Source organism: Kogia breviceps, chromosome 9 (assembly GCF_026419965.1).
Source record: "Kogia breviceps isolate mKogBre1 chromosome 9, mKogBre1 haplotype 1, whole genome shotgun sequence".
Lineage (NCBI taxonomy): Eukaryota > Metazoa > Chordata > Mammalia > Artiodactyla > Physeteridae > Kogia > Kogia breviceps.
In genome coordinates, this window is record NC_081318.1 from 61,551,249 (window position 1) to 61,567,464 (window position 16,216).

General features: G+C 37.5%; 2 protein-coding genes across 4 annotated transcripts in view; one reads left to right on the forward strand and one right to left on the reverse strand.

The window, feature by feature from the left end:
* COL28A1 (collagen type XXVIII alpha 1 chain) overlaps positions 1–5,004 on the reverse strand; it is a 154,457-nt gene extending 149,453 nt beyond the window's left edge. Inside the window, 2 exon segments of the mRNA XM_067041636.1 lie at positions 3,453–4,009; positions 4,893–5,004. Of these exon segments, the coding sequence (XP_066897737.1) occupies positions 3,453–4,009; positions 4,893–5,004 (669 nt within the window).
* The window catches only part of MIOS (meiosis regulator for oocyte development), a 325,043-nt gene that overhangs the window by 258,878 nt on the left and 49,949 nt on the right, over positions 1–16,216 (forward strand). The window lies entirely within an intron of this gene.

Below are 16,216 nucleotides of genomic sequence, written 5' to 3' on the forward strand. Positions count from 1 at the left end.
TGTCAGCATTACAGTGAGTTGTATAATTATTTCATTATATATTACAATGTAATAATAATAGAAATAAAGTTCACAATAAATGTAATGCGCTTGAATCATCCTGAAACCTTCCCCCGTCCCCCGCCCCAGTCCTTGGAAAAATTGTCTTTACGAAACTGGTCCCTGGTGCCAAAAAGGTTGTGGACCACTGGTTTAAATGAAAAAATATAAATAGAGAATGGACCTCACCAGAGCAAAAGAAGGGGCATTTTATTAATGGAGTCAGAGTTTTGTGATGGCATATAAGTGAAAAAAGAAGGCTGGAATGGAATTGCCAGTTTTGCGAGTGACCATGAGGTCAAGGCTATGAGAAGGGAACAGAGAAAATGTGAGGAAGGTGTCAAAGTTATTAGCATGACAGCAAATGGGATGAGAATAAAGAACTTAGTAGGCAAGGATTACAAACTCTATGACAAAAAAAAATATTTGCAGCTTACTACAGTAGCAGAATAGCCATTATAAAATCTTAGAGAACAGAAGTAAGGCTCTAAACAGAGGAAGCCTTGATAAACTGGGAAGTGGACCACAGTTAATAAATTAATGAAGGCTAGGATTCTAAAGATGATACAGAAATTATCAAGATGATCCCTTCTTTGTAAGTGAAGGAGAGGATACACTAAATGGATGTTTTGCTTAATTATCTTCAGAGAATGAGACCAATTTACCACAACCTTTATTCCCATAAAGACTTTAAAAATTTTAATATCAAAGGTGATAAAGAATTTTTTAAATCTCTATGTACTCTCTCTTGCTCTTTTGAAGGACCAAGTAATATATCCAGGAGATTGGTTTGAATCTGTTTCTTAGGTTTCAATACTGTTATGTAAATCATAATAAAATAGCAGCACAAGTATTTTCTTCACCTTGGAATCATCAGGTCTCTCTTGGGTAATTCAGAACTAAAGTGCTTTCATGGGATTCTTATGTGATACTTCCTGCAAGAGGTGTCAAGGAATATGTGATGGTTCCTTGATTTGCCTTGGATCCTGCAAAATCTGTTCACTGTGGACACTGCTGTCCATAAATTCAAGTAAAGTCTACTCTGCAATAAACAGAATAAACTGCTGATACAAAAAACAACCCAGATGCATTTCAAAATCATTATGCTGGCAGTAAGAAGCCTTACACAAAAAGAGTGCACGTGGTGTGAGCTTGTTTATGTAAAAATCTAGAAAGTACACTAATCTAGGATGACAAGTCAGATCAGTAGCATCTAAGGGACAAGGGAAGCACGTATTGCAAAGAGGCATAAGGAACCTTTTAGGGATGATAGAAGTGTTCTCTATCCTACTTATGCGGTTGTTTCATGGGTGTATACATCTATCAAAACTCAGGGAATTGTGCACTCAAAGTAGACACAGATGTGTACTCAAATTATACTGAATTAACTTATTTTTAAAAATCAACTGCATAATAATTACAAAATAAAAAGTTTGAAAAATTGAACTACAGATGTAATAGAAACAGATTAGATGAGGACTTTTTCCAATGGTCTGATCAAAAGTCAAGTTCTGCTTCCTAGACCATGGCAATTTGAAACATTGAAGCTTGGTATATCTTTTTTTGAAAAGCCTAATAAGCTCTTTGGATTCTGGAATTTGTTTGGAAAGCAGCACCTCCTTCTAAGAAGTGGCTTATTCACAGAGCTTCCATCTGAACAAATAAGCTGAAATCACAGGATGCTATGGAAGAGCAGAGTCATTAGGATGCTTAGTCATTTTTTGGTTTCCCCAGAAACAAGCAGTCTTGCTTCAGGTTTGCTGCCAACAGCCTGTGTTCTCAGTTGGGCAGGAGCTCTTGGCAAGGGTGTGTCTGGGGGGCATATGAACCACCTGAACCGACACATCTGGCCAAACAAGGAGCTGCCTGTCCTGTGTCCTCTCCAGGCAGCAAAAGGTGACTCATCACAACCCCAGGGTTCTCTCCTGAACATGCTGGAAACTTCTCTTTTATTCAGGGGTGAGGACTCCTTAAACTATGGCACAGGCAGGGCTAGGCAGTTAGCCAGGCACCCAGCACATTCCCCTTTCCTGCAGAAAAGATGCTCACGTAAGCATTCACCCCAAGTACCTGGGAGCTGAGCCTATCACCTGCGGTCTAGGCAGAGCTCTCCCCATCTACCCCTAATGCCCAAGTTAAAAAAGGCTAGGAACAATAGTAACATTGGAGAAGGGATGTTCCTTAACTGTTTCAAGGCAATTTTAATTGAGAAAACCATAAAAAATAGTTACTATTCTCCTTCTCAATATAACTTTACAGGGTTAAGCATGCAGACTCCAGGGTTTTTAGCTGGCCTCAAATTTTCAACTATAAAACAAAGATAATAATAGTACCCACATCATAAGATTGTTGTAAACATTGAATAAAATAAAATATGTTAAGTACTCAGAGCAATGCATAATACACAGAGAGCACTCAAGACATGATCACTATTATTTAGGTAAGAAAAACTCAGCATCTCATGTGAAAACAACTGAGAGTAACAAAATCAAAGTAATGTTGGGAAAAGAATTGAGGGAAGGGACAAAGGGAGAAAAACAGACTCTGAAACAGGGCCTGCGGTTTTTTCAACTGATAGAAAAGAGCCCATATGGAGTGCTCAGGACCTAAAGGACACATTGTCCTTTCCCTCTTCTCAAGAAATTTTTTTAAAAAATCAATATTCTTAAGAAAATCAATTTTGACACTTAAATCAACCACCTTATCTCCAGGACTTTCCTCCTTGAGAAATATTGTGAAGAGGGATTTTGTTTTGATTGCTTTGCCTTGTGTTTTCCCTAGCAGCAAGGAAAGGCTCTCACAACCAATAAAGAAAAGCAGTGACACAGCTAATCAGATCAATCTAGTGGGACTCATTGATTTGATGGGAGAAACTGTGGGGCGACAGCAGGTTATAGCTGATTTAAAACTGGGTGACCTTGTTAACACCTAAAAAACAAGGAGTTTTTTTCTAATGGAAGTCTGTGAACTTCACTTGAGCATAATATGGCAACAGGTGAGACAAACAGTCAAAAAATGTTCCTGCACATGTGTAATGAGAAAAGGAGAACTTAGTACAAATATAGCAGACCACAAGTTGACTACAAATCGAATATAAGTCAGCAGTGTTCAATGAGCCCAGGATGTACAAACAGTAGTCTGAGGTGGATGAATGGAAATTAATCCTTCCAAAATCCTCAGCAGTAGCTGACAATAAAGTTCCAGGGAATGAGTCTGGGACTTCCCCAGATTACATGGTATAAACTATCAAGAAAGTAGAGAGACACATGGGAGAGATTCTTCTTTTCCATTTCCAAGGTGGATTTTTTTCCCTTTCATCTTTTTGACCCACTATCTATCCTTACAGAATTTGTAAACAAATGATCAATATTATGGTGAGAAATATATACAAAACCAACCCATTAGGTACCTACCAGGTGATCCTAAATTTTATCTACAAGGGTTGAATCATTCAACAGCAGAATGGGTTCACTGGGTGGATTCCCAGATATCAAACAAAGTTTGGTTTCATTGACTAGAGTAGAGAGTCCAATGGTGATAAATAATATTCCTGAAGTTCTGACGTCTTCAGAAATACTTTGAACATCTGGATTCTTTGGATGGTCAATGCCATCAGTCATCAGCAAGGTCACTTTCACACCATCTTTGCACCCTTCTCTCTTAAGTAGCCTCGTGACATTGGCGATGGCATAATAAGAGAAAGTACCTTGCCTAATGAAATTCATAGACTTGACCCTCTGTTTAAAAGTCTGTAGAGCCTTCCAAGAAGAAAAAGGTGGATCAATTTGGACAGAGCTGCTAAACTGAAGGGCTGCCAGTTTGATGTCATATTTCAAGGAGCCAACCGGGGTCAATTGAAAAATCTTGTCACTCAAGCTATCTACAAAATCTTTCGGTTTGTCAAAGAGAAAAATTTTAAAACTTTCAGAGCTATCCACAACGAAGACAAGATCTATGAAGCAAGTGGGGTCTGAAATAGGCCAAACAGGTTAGGTGAAATGCTTGCCCTTACTCGTGAAACAGATCTGCATAAGGAAAGGCCTGAGGTGGTGCGGTCGTGAATTGCTTGCTTCAGAGAGGAGAAGGAAGTGAAAAAGAGAGGCACTACGGAGATAGGGCTTCCATTGTAAAGAACTAAATCTCTTTCTAAGTCTACAAATTCTTTTCCTCTTGTAAAATTGTGCAAATCAAAAGCAAACAAAATACCATCTATTCCGAGCATATTCCCAAAGTAAAACTGGCTTAAAGTGAGAGGGAAAGAAAGTACATTATAGTTTAAAAATTCAACAAACACTAGGCAAAGTTGTCTAGAAGTAAATAATACTCTGCCTAATTCTCAAACTGTATCTCATATTGGTGAGGCCCCATCTTGTTTGGGTGCAGTTTTTTTTTTTTTAACTTTTTTGAAATCAAGGGAGAAAATGACTACACATCACATTGTAGCGGTGGTAGGGGACAAAGAAACCTAACAGGGAGAACTTAAGTTTGAATCCTAGCTCTGTGACTTACTAATTAATTTGCCTATGGCCTTGAGTGTGCCACTTCACCTCTCTGGGCCTCAGTTCCTTTATCTATGAGAGTGGCAATCTCTGTCATGCCCATTTTAACAAGGCTACTGTGAAGCTCAAATGAGATAATAAATGTATGAGTGCTCTAGAAATTCTGATGTTTTTATAAGTATGCTCTATAAGTTTGGAAGGTGCATTATTATCATATCAAAATAGAATATCACATATATACCTAAATATGTGGCTTGCTATTTACATCAAATGCTATTTGGAAAAATTCATATTAGGGTTTTAAGAGGCTAAAACTAATAAAGACAGAGAAAAACATTTTTTTAACCTGGAGACTTTTCCTTGCAAGTAAATGGGACTTTGATCCTTTCTTTCTTTGTCCATATGCTGTTTGACTCATAAAAGCTGGCAAAAGCAGGAGATACAAGACAAAATGTCTGTTCCACATTATGGTCGATGGTGAAAAATCATCTGCCGTGTATCACCTTTAATAGCAAAATCAGTTATAAATACTTTAATAAAATATAGAGTTTGCCACTTTTAATTTCAAGCCAGTGGTATTGAAGACTGGCATGTGGCAAGAGAAAATTTTATAAAATTTTATAAAAAATTATCCACATTGAGATTTTTAAAGATTCTAATCCAAATAGATCACGGCAACACAACCAAACATCTATTAATGAATATTTTTGTATATTCAAAGAATTACATCCAAGTAGTCTGAATTTCCCATTATATTATGGGGAGCAGGAGGCGCACAGCCATTTAAAAACATTTCAGGCCCACTCTATATGATGACTATTGTTCAATCACAGGGTCTGTTTGACTTTTCCACCTTCTCCGAGGTAGTATCAGATTCCTGCAAGGTTATTTCATTCGTTTTCATTGTAACTAATTCCTGACCACGCCAATATTTTTACAGGGTTGTAGAGAACCACCACCATTTCTGTCTTAATATTACATGCACAATTTCAGTGACTTCAGAGGTCAAGTCAAAAACTGAATTGCCCTTCTGTTTCCATAGAACCCCATTTTCTACGTTTACTTTGTTAACTTCAGCTCCACCAGAGTTCCAAGCTGTACTACAGCTGCATATCCAGTCAATCAAAAGAGTATGAGAACAGAGTGAAGTAAGTCAGAAAGAGAAAAATAAATACTGTATGCTAACCCATATATATGGAATCTAAAACAAAACACGGTCATGAAGAACCTAGGGGCAAGACGGGAATAAAGACACAGACCTACTAGAGAATGGACTTGAGGACACAGGGAGGGGGAAGGGTAAGCTGGGGCAAAGTGAGAGAGTGGCATGGACATATATACACTACCAACTGTAGGGTACATAGCTAGTGGGAAGCAGCCGCATAGCACAGGGAGATCAGCTAGGTTGTTTGTGACCACCTAGAGGGGTGGGATAGGGAAGGTGGGAGGGAGGGAGACGCAAGAGGGAGGAGATATGGGAACATATGTATATGTATAACTGATTCACTGTGTTGTAAAGCAGAAACTAACACACCATTGTAAAGCAATTATACTCCAATAAAGATGTTAAAAAATTTTTTTAATAAAAAATAAAACTAGGCCAAAAAAAAAAGATTATGAGAGCAAAACTAACAGATTTTCTAAGTGTTAGCTGGAAGAACTACTGCACAGAAAGAGAACTTGAAATCAGGAAGCAATCCCCTCTGAACATCCCTGTGAAACTATTTTTCTGGATAGATTAACAATTTAAAATCTATTCCTGTATTTAAACCTTCAGCAAACCTTAGCACTCAGTATGCCCAGCTATGTATCAAATGCCTTTTAAACCCACAGGCTTCCCTGGCAAGAGAAGACTCCTGTGTGGCTAGCTCAGTATACCCTAGAATGGAAACAAGAAAGCTTATTTTGAACCAATGTTCTGCATGGTTTAAAATGCTTGCCTGTTTAAAGTACATTGACTTCAGAAGTTCTGGAAAAGGAGTAGCAGTTTCCTTCTTTGGCACCTTTCCTTCATGGAATGGTAACTGGGAAATTGTGAGCATGATTTTTCCAGACTTTGAATAGGGGGTGGAAATATATGCAAAGGCAGTGAGGAATGAGATGGGTGACTGACTTCTTTCATACATGCCAGATGGAGAAGCCCCAATGAGAAGCAAAGCTGTTGGTTTGGGGATGGACCAGTAGATGGCTCCTCGAATAGCATCAACTAGCAGGAATTTTATTAAGCTGACTTTGTATCACTATGGCCAAGCATCTCTCTTGGCAAGTGCCTCAAGTGTAATTGACCAAATGTCAACTGCTCTTCAGACCAGGTATGCTAAGATGTGGAGATAGCTGAGTGTTAAATAAAGAAGAAGAAGAAGGAGGAGGAGGAGGAGAAGTGTGCTGAGGAAATAGAAAACAACGAGGATATGTCTCTCCAAGTAATCCCTTGCTAACCAAGGAGAAGAATACAGGAGGCTGTATAACTTTAACACTGAAGATTAGTATAAGGATAAGGCTATGTAGCAAAACACAGCTGCTATTGCATTTTCAGAGTGGAAAAAGGTGTAATATCATGTCCATAGTATTACATATGCCTTCTCTCTTTTTTTGACCCCATACGTAAGGAAGTTCTCAGAAGTTCTGGAAATAAGAGACTGAAAATTTAATTTCATTGAGAACAAGAGAGGTTTTGCAAGCTTGTAGCTTGTAGAGCAAGACAACTCTTCAAAAACATAAGGGGATTCCCATATAGGACCCTGAGATGAAAACCACATTTTTCTCATTTTCAGGCCTCATCTTGGGCTTCAGAAATGCTGGCTTTAAATAAACACATCTTTCCCAGAACTAAGCACTTGCTCATTTAATTTGTTGGCATAAAATTATGAATTCATACCCGACGCCTTGTATATACACTGTTCCCTAATACAACTGATTCATTAGCAGTAATCACAATATTTCATATTTTATTACTCTTTGCTCTGACATTTTTTTAGTTCTCCCAAACCAAAGTCATACTATTTCTTTCTGTTTTCTGATATTAGCCAGAGGACACCCTTACAACTTTCTTCAGTTTTTCAGTTCTAATACTTCCCTGAAATCTCTTTCTTCTTTATTAGTTTGGTATCTAAAGAGCCTGCCCATTTCTGTCACTTTTGCCATGTTTTATTTCACCTCAGTTTTTCATAGTTCTCACCTTTCTCTCATTTACATGTCACATACAAGCAAAATAGGTTTCGGGGGACAATGCCATTAGTTAAATAAAAGAAATATAAACCTCTATGCTTACTATAGGTTACATTTTATAAATGTAGAAACAATGATCATCTTTAACCAAATGCCATAGTTTTGGCTTTTTTGCCTAAAATTTATTTGGGGTAAATATCAGGATCAATAAATCCAAGAGACTTTATGACTTTTCAGAAGTACAATTATCTTTCAGCAGTTTACTAATTTTATTCACAGTGTTTGCATCTCATTTGTTTTGCCATGAAAATAACATGATCGAGTACTCTTCAAATTGCTAAACTTACCATGTTATAAAGAACTCTGTAGTTAATACTAAACTATAAAAACTTGTTCCAAATTAAGAAAAGATGTCCCCAAAGATATTAACATAATTGAAATTCTATGTAGTAAGCTGTAAATTAAAAATCAATTTAAAAACAACTTTAAAATAAAATTTAAATTTCTACATTTTAACAATTATTCATATTTCCCTGATAATGCACTTAAAGTAGTAGCAGAGGATAAAAAAATTTGATAAGCTTTCTTCACATGATAAGTATGTAAACCATTTAGTCTTCCACAGTTCCTAGATGTCCTATTTGATTTCAAGTGATTAAAACAAAACGGTTACGTCTTACCTTATAAAGTTTTTCAAACAGGAATTAAAGACTGGTTAAGCAAATGCCAACAGCAAGGACCATTGTTGGGGAATGAGTTGGCTATTTGATATTGTTCTGTTCCATGGGAAATAAAAATTGTCTTTGCTTTTGGATCTTTTGTAATCTTCTACTCATGTTTTTTTGATTAAATTAAAGCAAGAGTGGTCAGGCATTTGACCAGGGTGCAAGATCTGGGTGAGATCAGTAAGTAATTTAAAGGAACAGTGTCCTTTCATAACAAGTCTGTGTTTTCCAGGCTGTTGTAAAAATGGGCAGATTTTCTACGTTTTAGACATTTATTTACAGCATGCCTTTGTTTCTCATGCCATGTCCTCTTTCTATTCTTTTGCCTGGGGGTTGCTCTGTAAGATACTATTTCTGAAGAGCTCTGTGAAAGAGGGTAAGTCATACCAGACCCAGATGCAAACCTGGTTTTTCAAGAGAGTTAATGGGTTGATAATTATTGAAGCTGGGCAATAAGTATATAAAAGTTCATGATTCTAGTCTTTCTACATTTGTGATTTTTGAAATTTTTCATAATAAAATGTATAGAATATATAGTGGAAGAGTGATCTGAATTTAGTCCTGGTTCTGTCTCTAACATGGGGACCTCAGTTTCCCACTTATGAAATGAGGGAGTGAATTTAATTATTCATCAAGATCCTGTCAAACTGTAACATGAAAGGGAGGACCTCAATATTCTGAGGTCTCTGTCCAGGAAAGGTGGTCACTGTAGTGATTCCATTCTCTTTCTTCCTATTTTCTACCTGTGGTTACAGCCCACATTAAGTCAGTGTTTGTGCAACACTTAACGCAACTAGCAGCGGGCTTCGCTACAGACTGCCTCAAGGATAGAGAATAGCAAGACGATCAGAGAAAGCAATGTAAATGTTCATGTTATAATTATCTAGAATCAGCTTTCTTAGAAAGACATTTTAACATTTATGGCTCTGCTTATTGTGACAATAATAGCTTCCATTTCATGAACTCTTTACCAGATGCTAGGCACTGTGCTAACTGCTTCACACACATTATGGGATTTAACCCTCCAAAAGCAAACCATCTACTTACAGTAAGTGCTGCAAGAATTTGTGTTTTACAGATAAGGATGTTGAGGCAGGGAGGAGTCCAGTAACTTGCCCACTGTCATACTAATGCTACAGAATGCCAGAATGGGATCTTAACTCAGGTCTATCTGATCACAGAGGCTCAATTGTAACCACAGTTGTATCATTAAATTAGGCATCCATGTGAATGTGAATGTCTTCATTGTCTCCTCACCACACAGCAGGTTTTGAGGAACTAAGGAAGTTCTGTGGGGCTTTGGTAATAGAAAAATCGTAATAGTGTATATATCGCAGAAGCAACAATGTAATTTCTCAGGAAGCAACCACATATATATCCTAAAGAGCCTCTGGATGTTAGCCACACCTTTCACTTTTGTGAGGAGAGAATCATGGGACAAAGAAGTGTCAATTTTTCAGAAGATCAACTCTTTTTCCTGGGGTAGATTAACAAATTACAGAAAAACAATACCTCAAAGATGCAAACAGGTGAGTCTGGAGGCAAGAAATGGATTAAAGCCCTCCTGCTTTAGAACTGTTCTGACTGAAATAGGTGAGGGGTCAGAAGCCTGCCTACTCATTCATTCCTCCCTGTACCCCAAAGCCAGATAGGGTGACCCAAACCTAAGATTTGCCAGCTCTCACAAGGGGTGGCAATCAGCACTAAGTTGATTTGGTAGATGACTCAAAAGAAAATCTTCTGTTCTGTCAGTGTATATAAAACAATTAGATTTGCACTCAGAGAAACAATGCACCATGGCTGAAGGCTGCAATCTTAACTTTAAGGATGGGCTTGAACTGCTACACACACAGACCAAATAAAAGAGCATAGATAACAGTGATGACTGGAAAAAGGCAACTTGGAGTCCATGCTTTTCTGACAGTTGTTCTGTAGCAAAGTCTTTACAGAAAAAATACACTATTTTTGCTATTCCTGCTGTGGGTGGCCTAGAGTAAGTAGAACGATAATTAGAAGTAATTTTTTTAGTGTTCATCGATCACCTGAGACCCCAGATACAACAGATTGCTCTCCTTCAAAGCCCTGCTAGACAGGAAATCTTTTTTTAACTTTTTAAAAATTCTCAACCATATAGAATCTGTGTTGGCTTTATTTGTTTTGGTACCAGGGCCAAGGTCTCCATTTCAACAGTGATGGTATTTTGGGGTTCTAGGATCATTTAAAAGGAACCAAAATCTGGAATGACTTGTATATATTGGAAGGTGTTCTCTGACTGAGGTTATAGAAACACGAAAAGGGCTAGTAACGTATCAGCACAAACTTGTCTCATAGTAACATATGAGGCATTGGTTAATTATACCAAGACCAAGGTATAATTTAATGTTTCACAATCTTCTCCCAATTTCTACCTCCCATACTGCTCACCCAGAGAAGAAAAGAACATTTTCAACTGAGAAGGGACAAGCCAATGTCCTTTTTACCCAATTTGGAGAAGTTTGTCCTTAGAAGTCCCCCTCTATTTTTTTCAGTATAAAATGTTGATACAGTAGTATTTCTAACACTTGCCCCAAAGCTCTGAATTTCTGTGATCCATTATCCTTCTTGGCTCCAAAAGTATGACAGACATTCTCTCATGTCATTCACAGTAAATTAGAAAACCACCAAAATGGTATTGGTCCTATTTATTAACTAAGGGAAGGATTAAAAGCATTCAACAACAAGGAAATGAAAATTATCCTTTTTTTTTTTAACATCTTTAGTGGAGTATAATTGCTTTACATTGTTGTGTTAGCTTCTGCTGTATAACAAAGTGAATCAGCTATACATATACATATATCCCCATATACCCTCCCTCTTGCATCCCCCTCCCTCCCACCCTCCCTATCCCACCCCTCTAGGTGGACACAAAGCGCCGAGCTGATCTCCCTGAAAATGATCCTTGGTAATAAAATGTAGGAAATGTGGCATCCCTTAAGTCTAGAGCAGCATGACCCTAGTACCCCTCCCCTCACCAAATTCTGATTAAGTTGACTCTTCCACATTCCCTTTACACAATTTTTTTGTATTATGTACTCTCTGATATATGTTGCTTTATTATTTATCATTTGGTTCCCCGCCTGAATAGTTGAGTCACATATGCAACACGTAGTGCACTAGACCGCAGTGACAGCATAAATTCCCATTGCACCAATCTTTTTTTAAAAAGATTTATTTATTTATTTAATTTATTTTTGGCTGTACCAGGTCTTAGTCGCGGCACACGGGAGCCTCGTTGGGGCATGCGGAATCTTTCGTTGCAGCGAGGGCTTCTCTCTAGTTGTGGCGTGTGGATTTTCTCTCTCTAGTTGTGGCGCGCAGGCTCTGTAGTTTGCGGCACACGGGCTGTCATTGAGGCGCCGAGCTCAGTAGTTGTGGCACACGGGCTTAGTTGCCCTGTGGTGTGTGGGATCTTAGTTCCCTAACCAGGGATTGAACCCACATCCCCTACATTGTAAGGCAGATTCTTTACCACTGGACCACAGGGGAAGTCCCCCCAGTTGTACCAACCTTATGACAATTAAAATCTTTCTCTAAAATTTTCCTTCAATATTTATATTTTCTCTTTCTGTGTTGTTAATTCTTTCCTAAGAGCAGATTTTTTATGACAAAAAATCAGGGTGCTATCTGGAAATTTTTACAATTTTCCTCTCTAAGAAATATCTGAAAGTAGACAGGTCTTGCTCTATCATAGGTCTGACTGTCCAACTTTTAAAAAAATTATTCCCTTCAGTGAATAAAGAAGTCTTAACATTTTCATGCAGAATCCACCCAAAAAGAAACGATAGGATCTATTTCAGCGGTCCCCAACCTTTTTGGCACCAGGGACCGGTTTCGTGGAAGACGAATTTTCCATGGGGTGGTGGGGGGTGGTGGTGGATGGTTCAGCCTATAATGTGAGAGATGGGGAGCGATGGGGAGCGATGGGGAGCAGCAGATGAAGCTTCACTCGTTTGACCGCCGCTTACCTCCTGCTGTGCGGCCCAGGGGTTGGGGACCCCTGATCTATTTATGAAGCCTTGACCAAACTTTGCTTTTAAAGGGGTAAATATTTTCTATTTTTCATTTAGTTGATTTTATTTTCAGGTATTAGAAAGTGTTGTATTGTATCTTGGTGAGTTCTTTCATTCCCCTCTAGATGGTATTTAGACTTTTCTTTTATTGGGGACAAATAAAAACATCAAATCTTAGAACTGGAAAGAAACTTAGAGACCACTTTTATTTGATTCTTCCACTTCACAGGTCATAAAATAGAGGGCAGGTTTTGAGACTCACCCAAAGATCATCCTGTGAGATAGTGAGGGAACAAAGTTTAGATCTTTGTACATCAGCTGGTCATCTTTCATTATCCCTAAATACCCCAGGAGGTTTCTAGGCCTTGGTACCATCCAGGCTTGTGCCAGAGCAGGAGAAAAAGGAACCTGTTATATGGCCAACAATTTATGTTTGAAAAATAGGAATTTTCCCTTAGTAGCAAATGGCTTAAGACAAATTATCATGGGCTAAATTCCAGCACATAATGAGTCTCATCTCTCACTGTGTAAATCTCAGTGCCTGGGCCATCAAAGGCAATGAACACCATTTATGAGAGCCCTGAGTTGAAGAACTTTCTCCTCTAGGTTTGAGCAGGTTTGCCAGAGTAGCCTGGGATTGTTGTTATACTGATTTGAGTAAACTGTGGTTACTGTGCATGTTATTGATACCTGATCAAAATACAGCTAGTGATATGGTTAGATATCATCATTTGCATGAATAAAAAGTTGCAGAAACTCAACATCCATTTGAGTTTTCTGGTCAGTCCATTTGGGATTTAATAAGAATATTCAACAAGGAAAGTTTTTTAAATAAATCAATCAAATTCCTGGAACTAAAGTGTTTTAAGAACATTAAGTAACTTATTATCGCACATTATGTCAACACTTTACAACTCTGGTTCACACAACATTGTCCCCAGTTGAGGTAACAGAGTCATCATTTTTTGAGTTACATCTAAATTACATAGTTCCTCCTGTACAATAGTTTGTTTCTTCCTCTGTCCTTTTAAATTCTGTACTAAAGGTAAGTTTTTCGTGGACAAAGTTTACAGCAAATAGGACTTGAGATGAATTCATATTTTACTATTTTGGGTGTGAAAAACATTTTAATGATATACAGCTCACACAAATATAAGGTACCTAACATCATTATTCATTCTTTATATCCAGAGCCATAGATTTGGAAATACACATGTAGAATTTTATTTATGTAAGTAATTTTTCTTACTTATATTTATATGTATAATATTCCATTACAATAATTAACCAAATTCAGAAATGCCAAATACTAACAGAAATTAGTGAGTACTGACCATGGGTCTTGAGGGACTACTGTTTGAAAAAAAAGATATTTGGGCACCACCTTGTGGGGCTTTGTAGAAAGACACCATGAGAGAGTTTGTCTGCTATCATAAACAGACTAAAATTCTTAATTCCCTAGGATGCTGAATAGGTAGAATGCAAGTTGCTGTCTACAAATTTTCTGGGTAGGGGAATAACAAGATGAGTCAAAGGAGTGACAAAATTACTTTGATATATGAATCAAGAAACTAACATCTGATGAAATCTGAAACATATTCATTTAAGAAACGTTAACCTTGTTCCTACTATGTGTGAGGCATACTGTATCTTCTTTGGTTTTGGGTAGAAAACAAATGACACAGTCACTTCAGCCTAGTGGAAGAGATAGGTAAGAAAAAGGCAACGACAAATTTTACCAAAACGATTTTCAAGTAGTTAAATATCCAACTCTAGCTAATAAGATCATGCTGAAGTGTTTGGGAGCAAGTGTACTGGTGTCTGCAACTTTGAAATGCATTATATAAACAGAAGATGCATAGAGGGATGGGTAGATGGATGAATATTATGATATAGCAAATATGTCAAACATTATAGATCAAATGTTAATTGTGGAATCTAGATGGTGGGTAGTGGGTTTGCTATATAATTCTGTCAACTTTTGTGTATGTTTGAAAATTTTTATAACAAAATATTAGACAAAAAAAGGCAACAGCAATGCAACATGATAATATCTATAAAAGAGACCTGCAAAGAGGGCACCCAGCCCAAACTGTGACACGGAGGTTGGAAGTGCAGGGAGCAGAGGATAAGTAGGCACTTTCTTTTCTGCTGTGTTAAAGGGTTTAGACTATCTTGAAATCAATGAGGAGCCAGTGAACAATGTTAAGCAGAGGAATGACATGATTACATTTTCATTTTAAGAAAATCACTCTGGTGACCGTGTGAAGAATTAATTTTGCAGGGAAGCAAGCCTGGAGACTGAGAGACCTATGAGGAAACTTAGTAAAATAAGAGACAGGGCTCTTAAGCATCAGCAGTAGGAATGCAAAGAAGTGAACAATTCCAAGAAATGTTTAGAAAGTAGAATCAAAGAGATTAGTACCCAACTGACCCAGCAGAGGGAAGGAAATGAAGGGAAAGGACAGTACTCATTAGTTTGCTGAAAAGTGTTTAACAATCGACCCTGAAAAAAAAGTGTGTGTGTGTGTATATATATATATGTACATAAGTTTATTCTAACTATTACTGATATGAAGGGTATGTGCTTACAAATACTGTAATAACCAAATGCACAATATTATCTACTGGAAATTCCATATAGCAAATTGAAGCTCATAGGATGCTTCCATTGATTTTTGCCAAATTCTTGTATCCTTGGCCAACTTGTGGTTGCAACTGATCAATGACTGTAGTTCCAACAAGGATGTTGATTGACATTTCCATTTTCTTTAACAAGTACACCCCTGCTTTCATATTTCTATGATACTTCTACTAGTGTATAACCTTTGGTATCTCTTTTCTCCCCTTATTCAGTCCTCTCCACAGGAGGAGGATTTAGATTTATCCTAAATGATGGGGGTAATAGTCTAACATCCATTGGTCCATGTTTCCTGAGTGGGTAGAATTAATGTGTTCGAAGTCCTATGCATGTGTGACGTCATCTTCTACATACTTACTATTAGAGATCTAAGGATGGGAAGTAGTGAGTAACGTCCCTTGCAGCTGGAAGGTTCTGTTTTGTGAGAAAGTCCAAAGTCTAGACATGAATGCTAGTACCAGGAAACTTAGTTGGGGTTGCAGGTCCAAGCTGCATTCAGCTTTACTAATAGTAATGCTGACGCTCTGATCTCCGTGTCTCTATTGTATGTATTTCTCAATTATCAATAACTCCAAGTCCAGAGGAAGAATGTTGTGAGTAATTATCACCCTTAACTCCCATCCCCCTGTGTATATATGTGGGCATAGTTAAAAGGGAGTAGATTTTATTTCATTGTTTATATACTCTCCACTCCCCAACCTCTAAAATAAACACAAAGGAAAAAATTCAGGTTAAAAGGAATAATTTTCAGAAACTAAAAAAGAGATGCTAGGAACACCAATGTTAATTTCAACTACAAGAAAAATGAATAGAGTCAATGCACTTATTAGAATGAATAAGCTTATCCAATTCTATTTATCATAAATGGATGTTGCATTTTGTCAAATGCTTTTTCTGCATCTATTGAGTTCAGTATGAATTTTGTCCTTCATTTTGTTAATGTGATGTATCACATTGATTGATTTGTGGATGTTGAACCATCCTTGCATCCCTGGAATAAATCCTACTTGTTCGTGGTGTGTGATCCTTTTAGTGTATTGTTGAATTCCAGTTTGCTAATATTTTGTTGAGGATTTTTGCATCTGTGTTCATAAA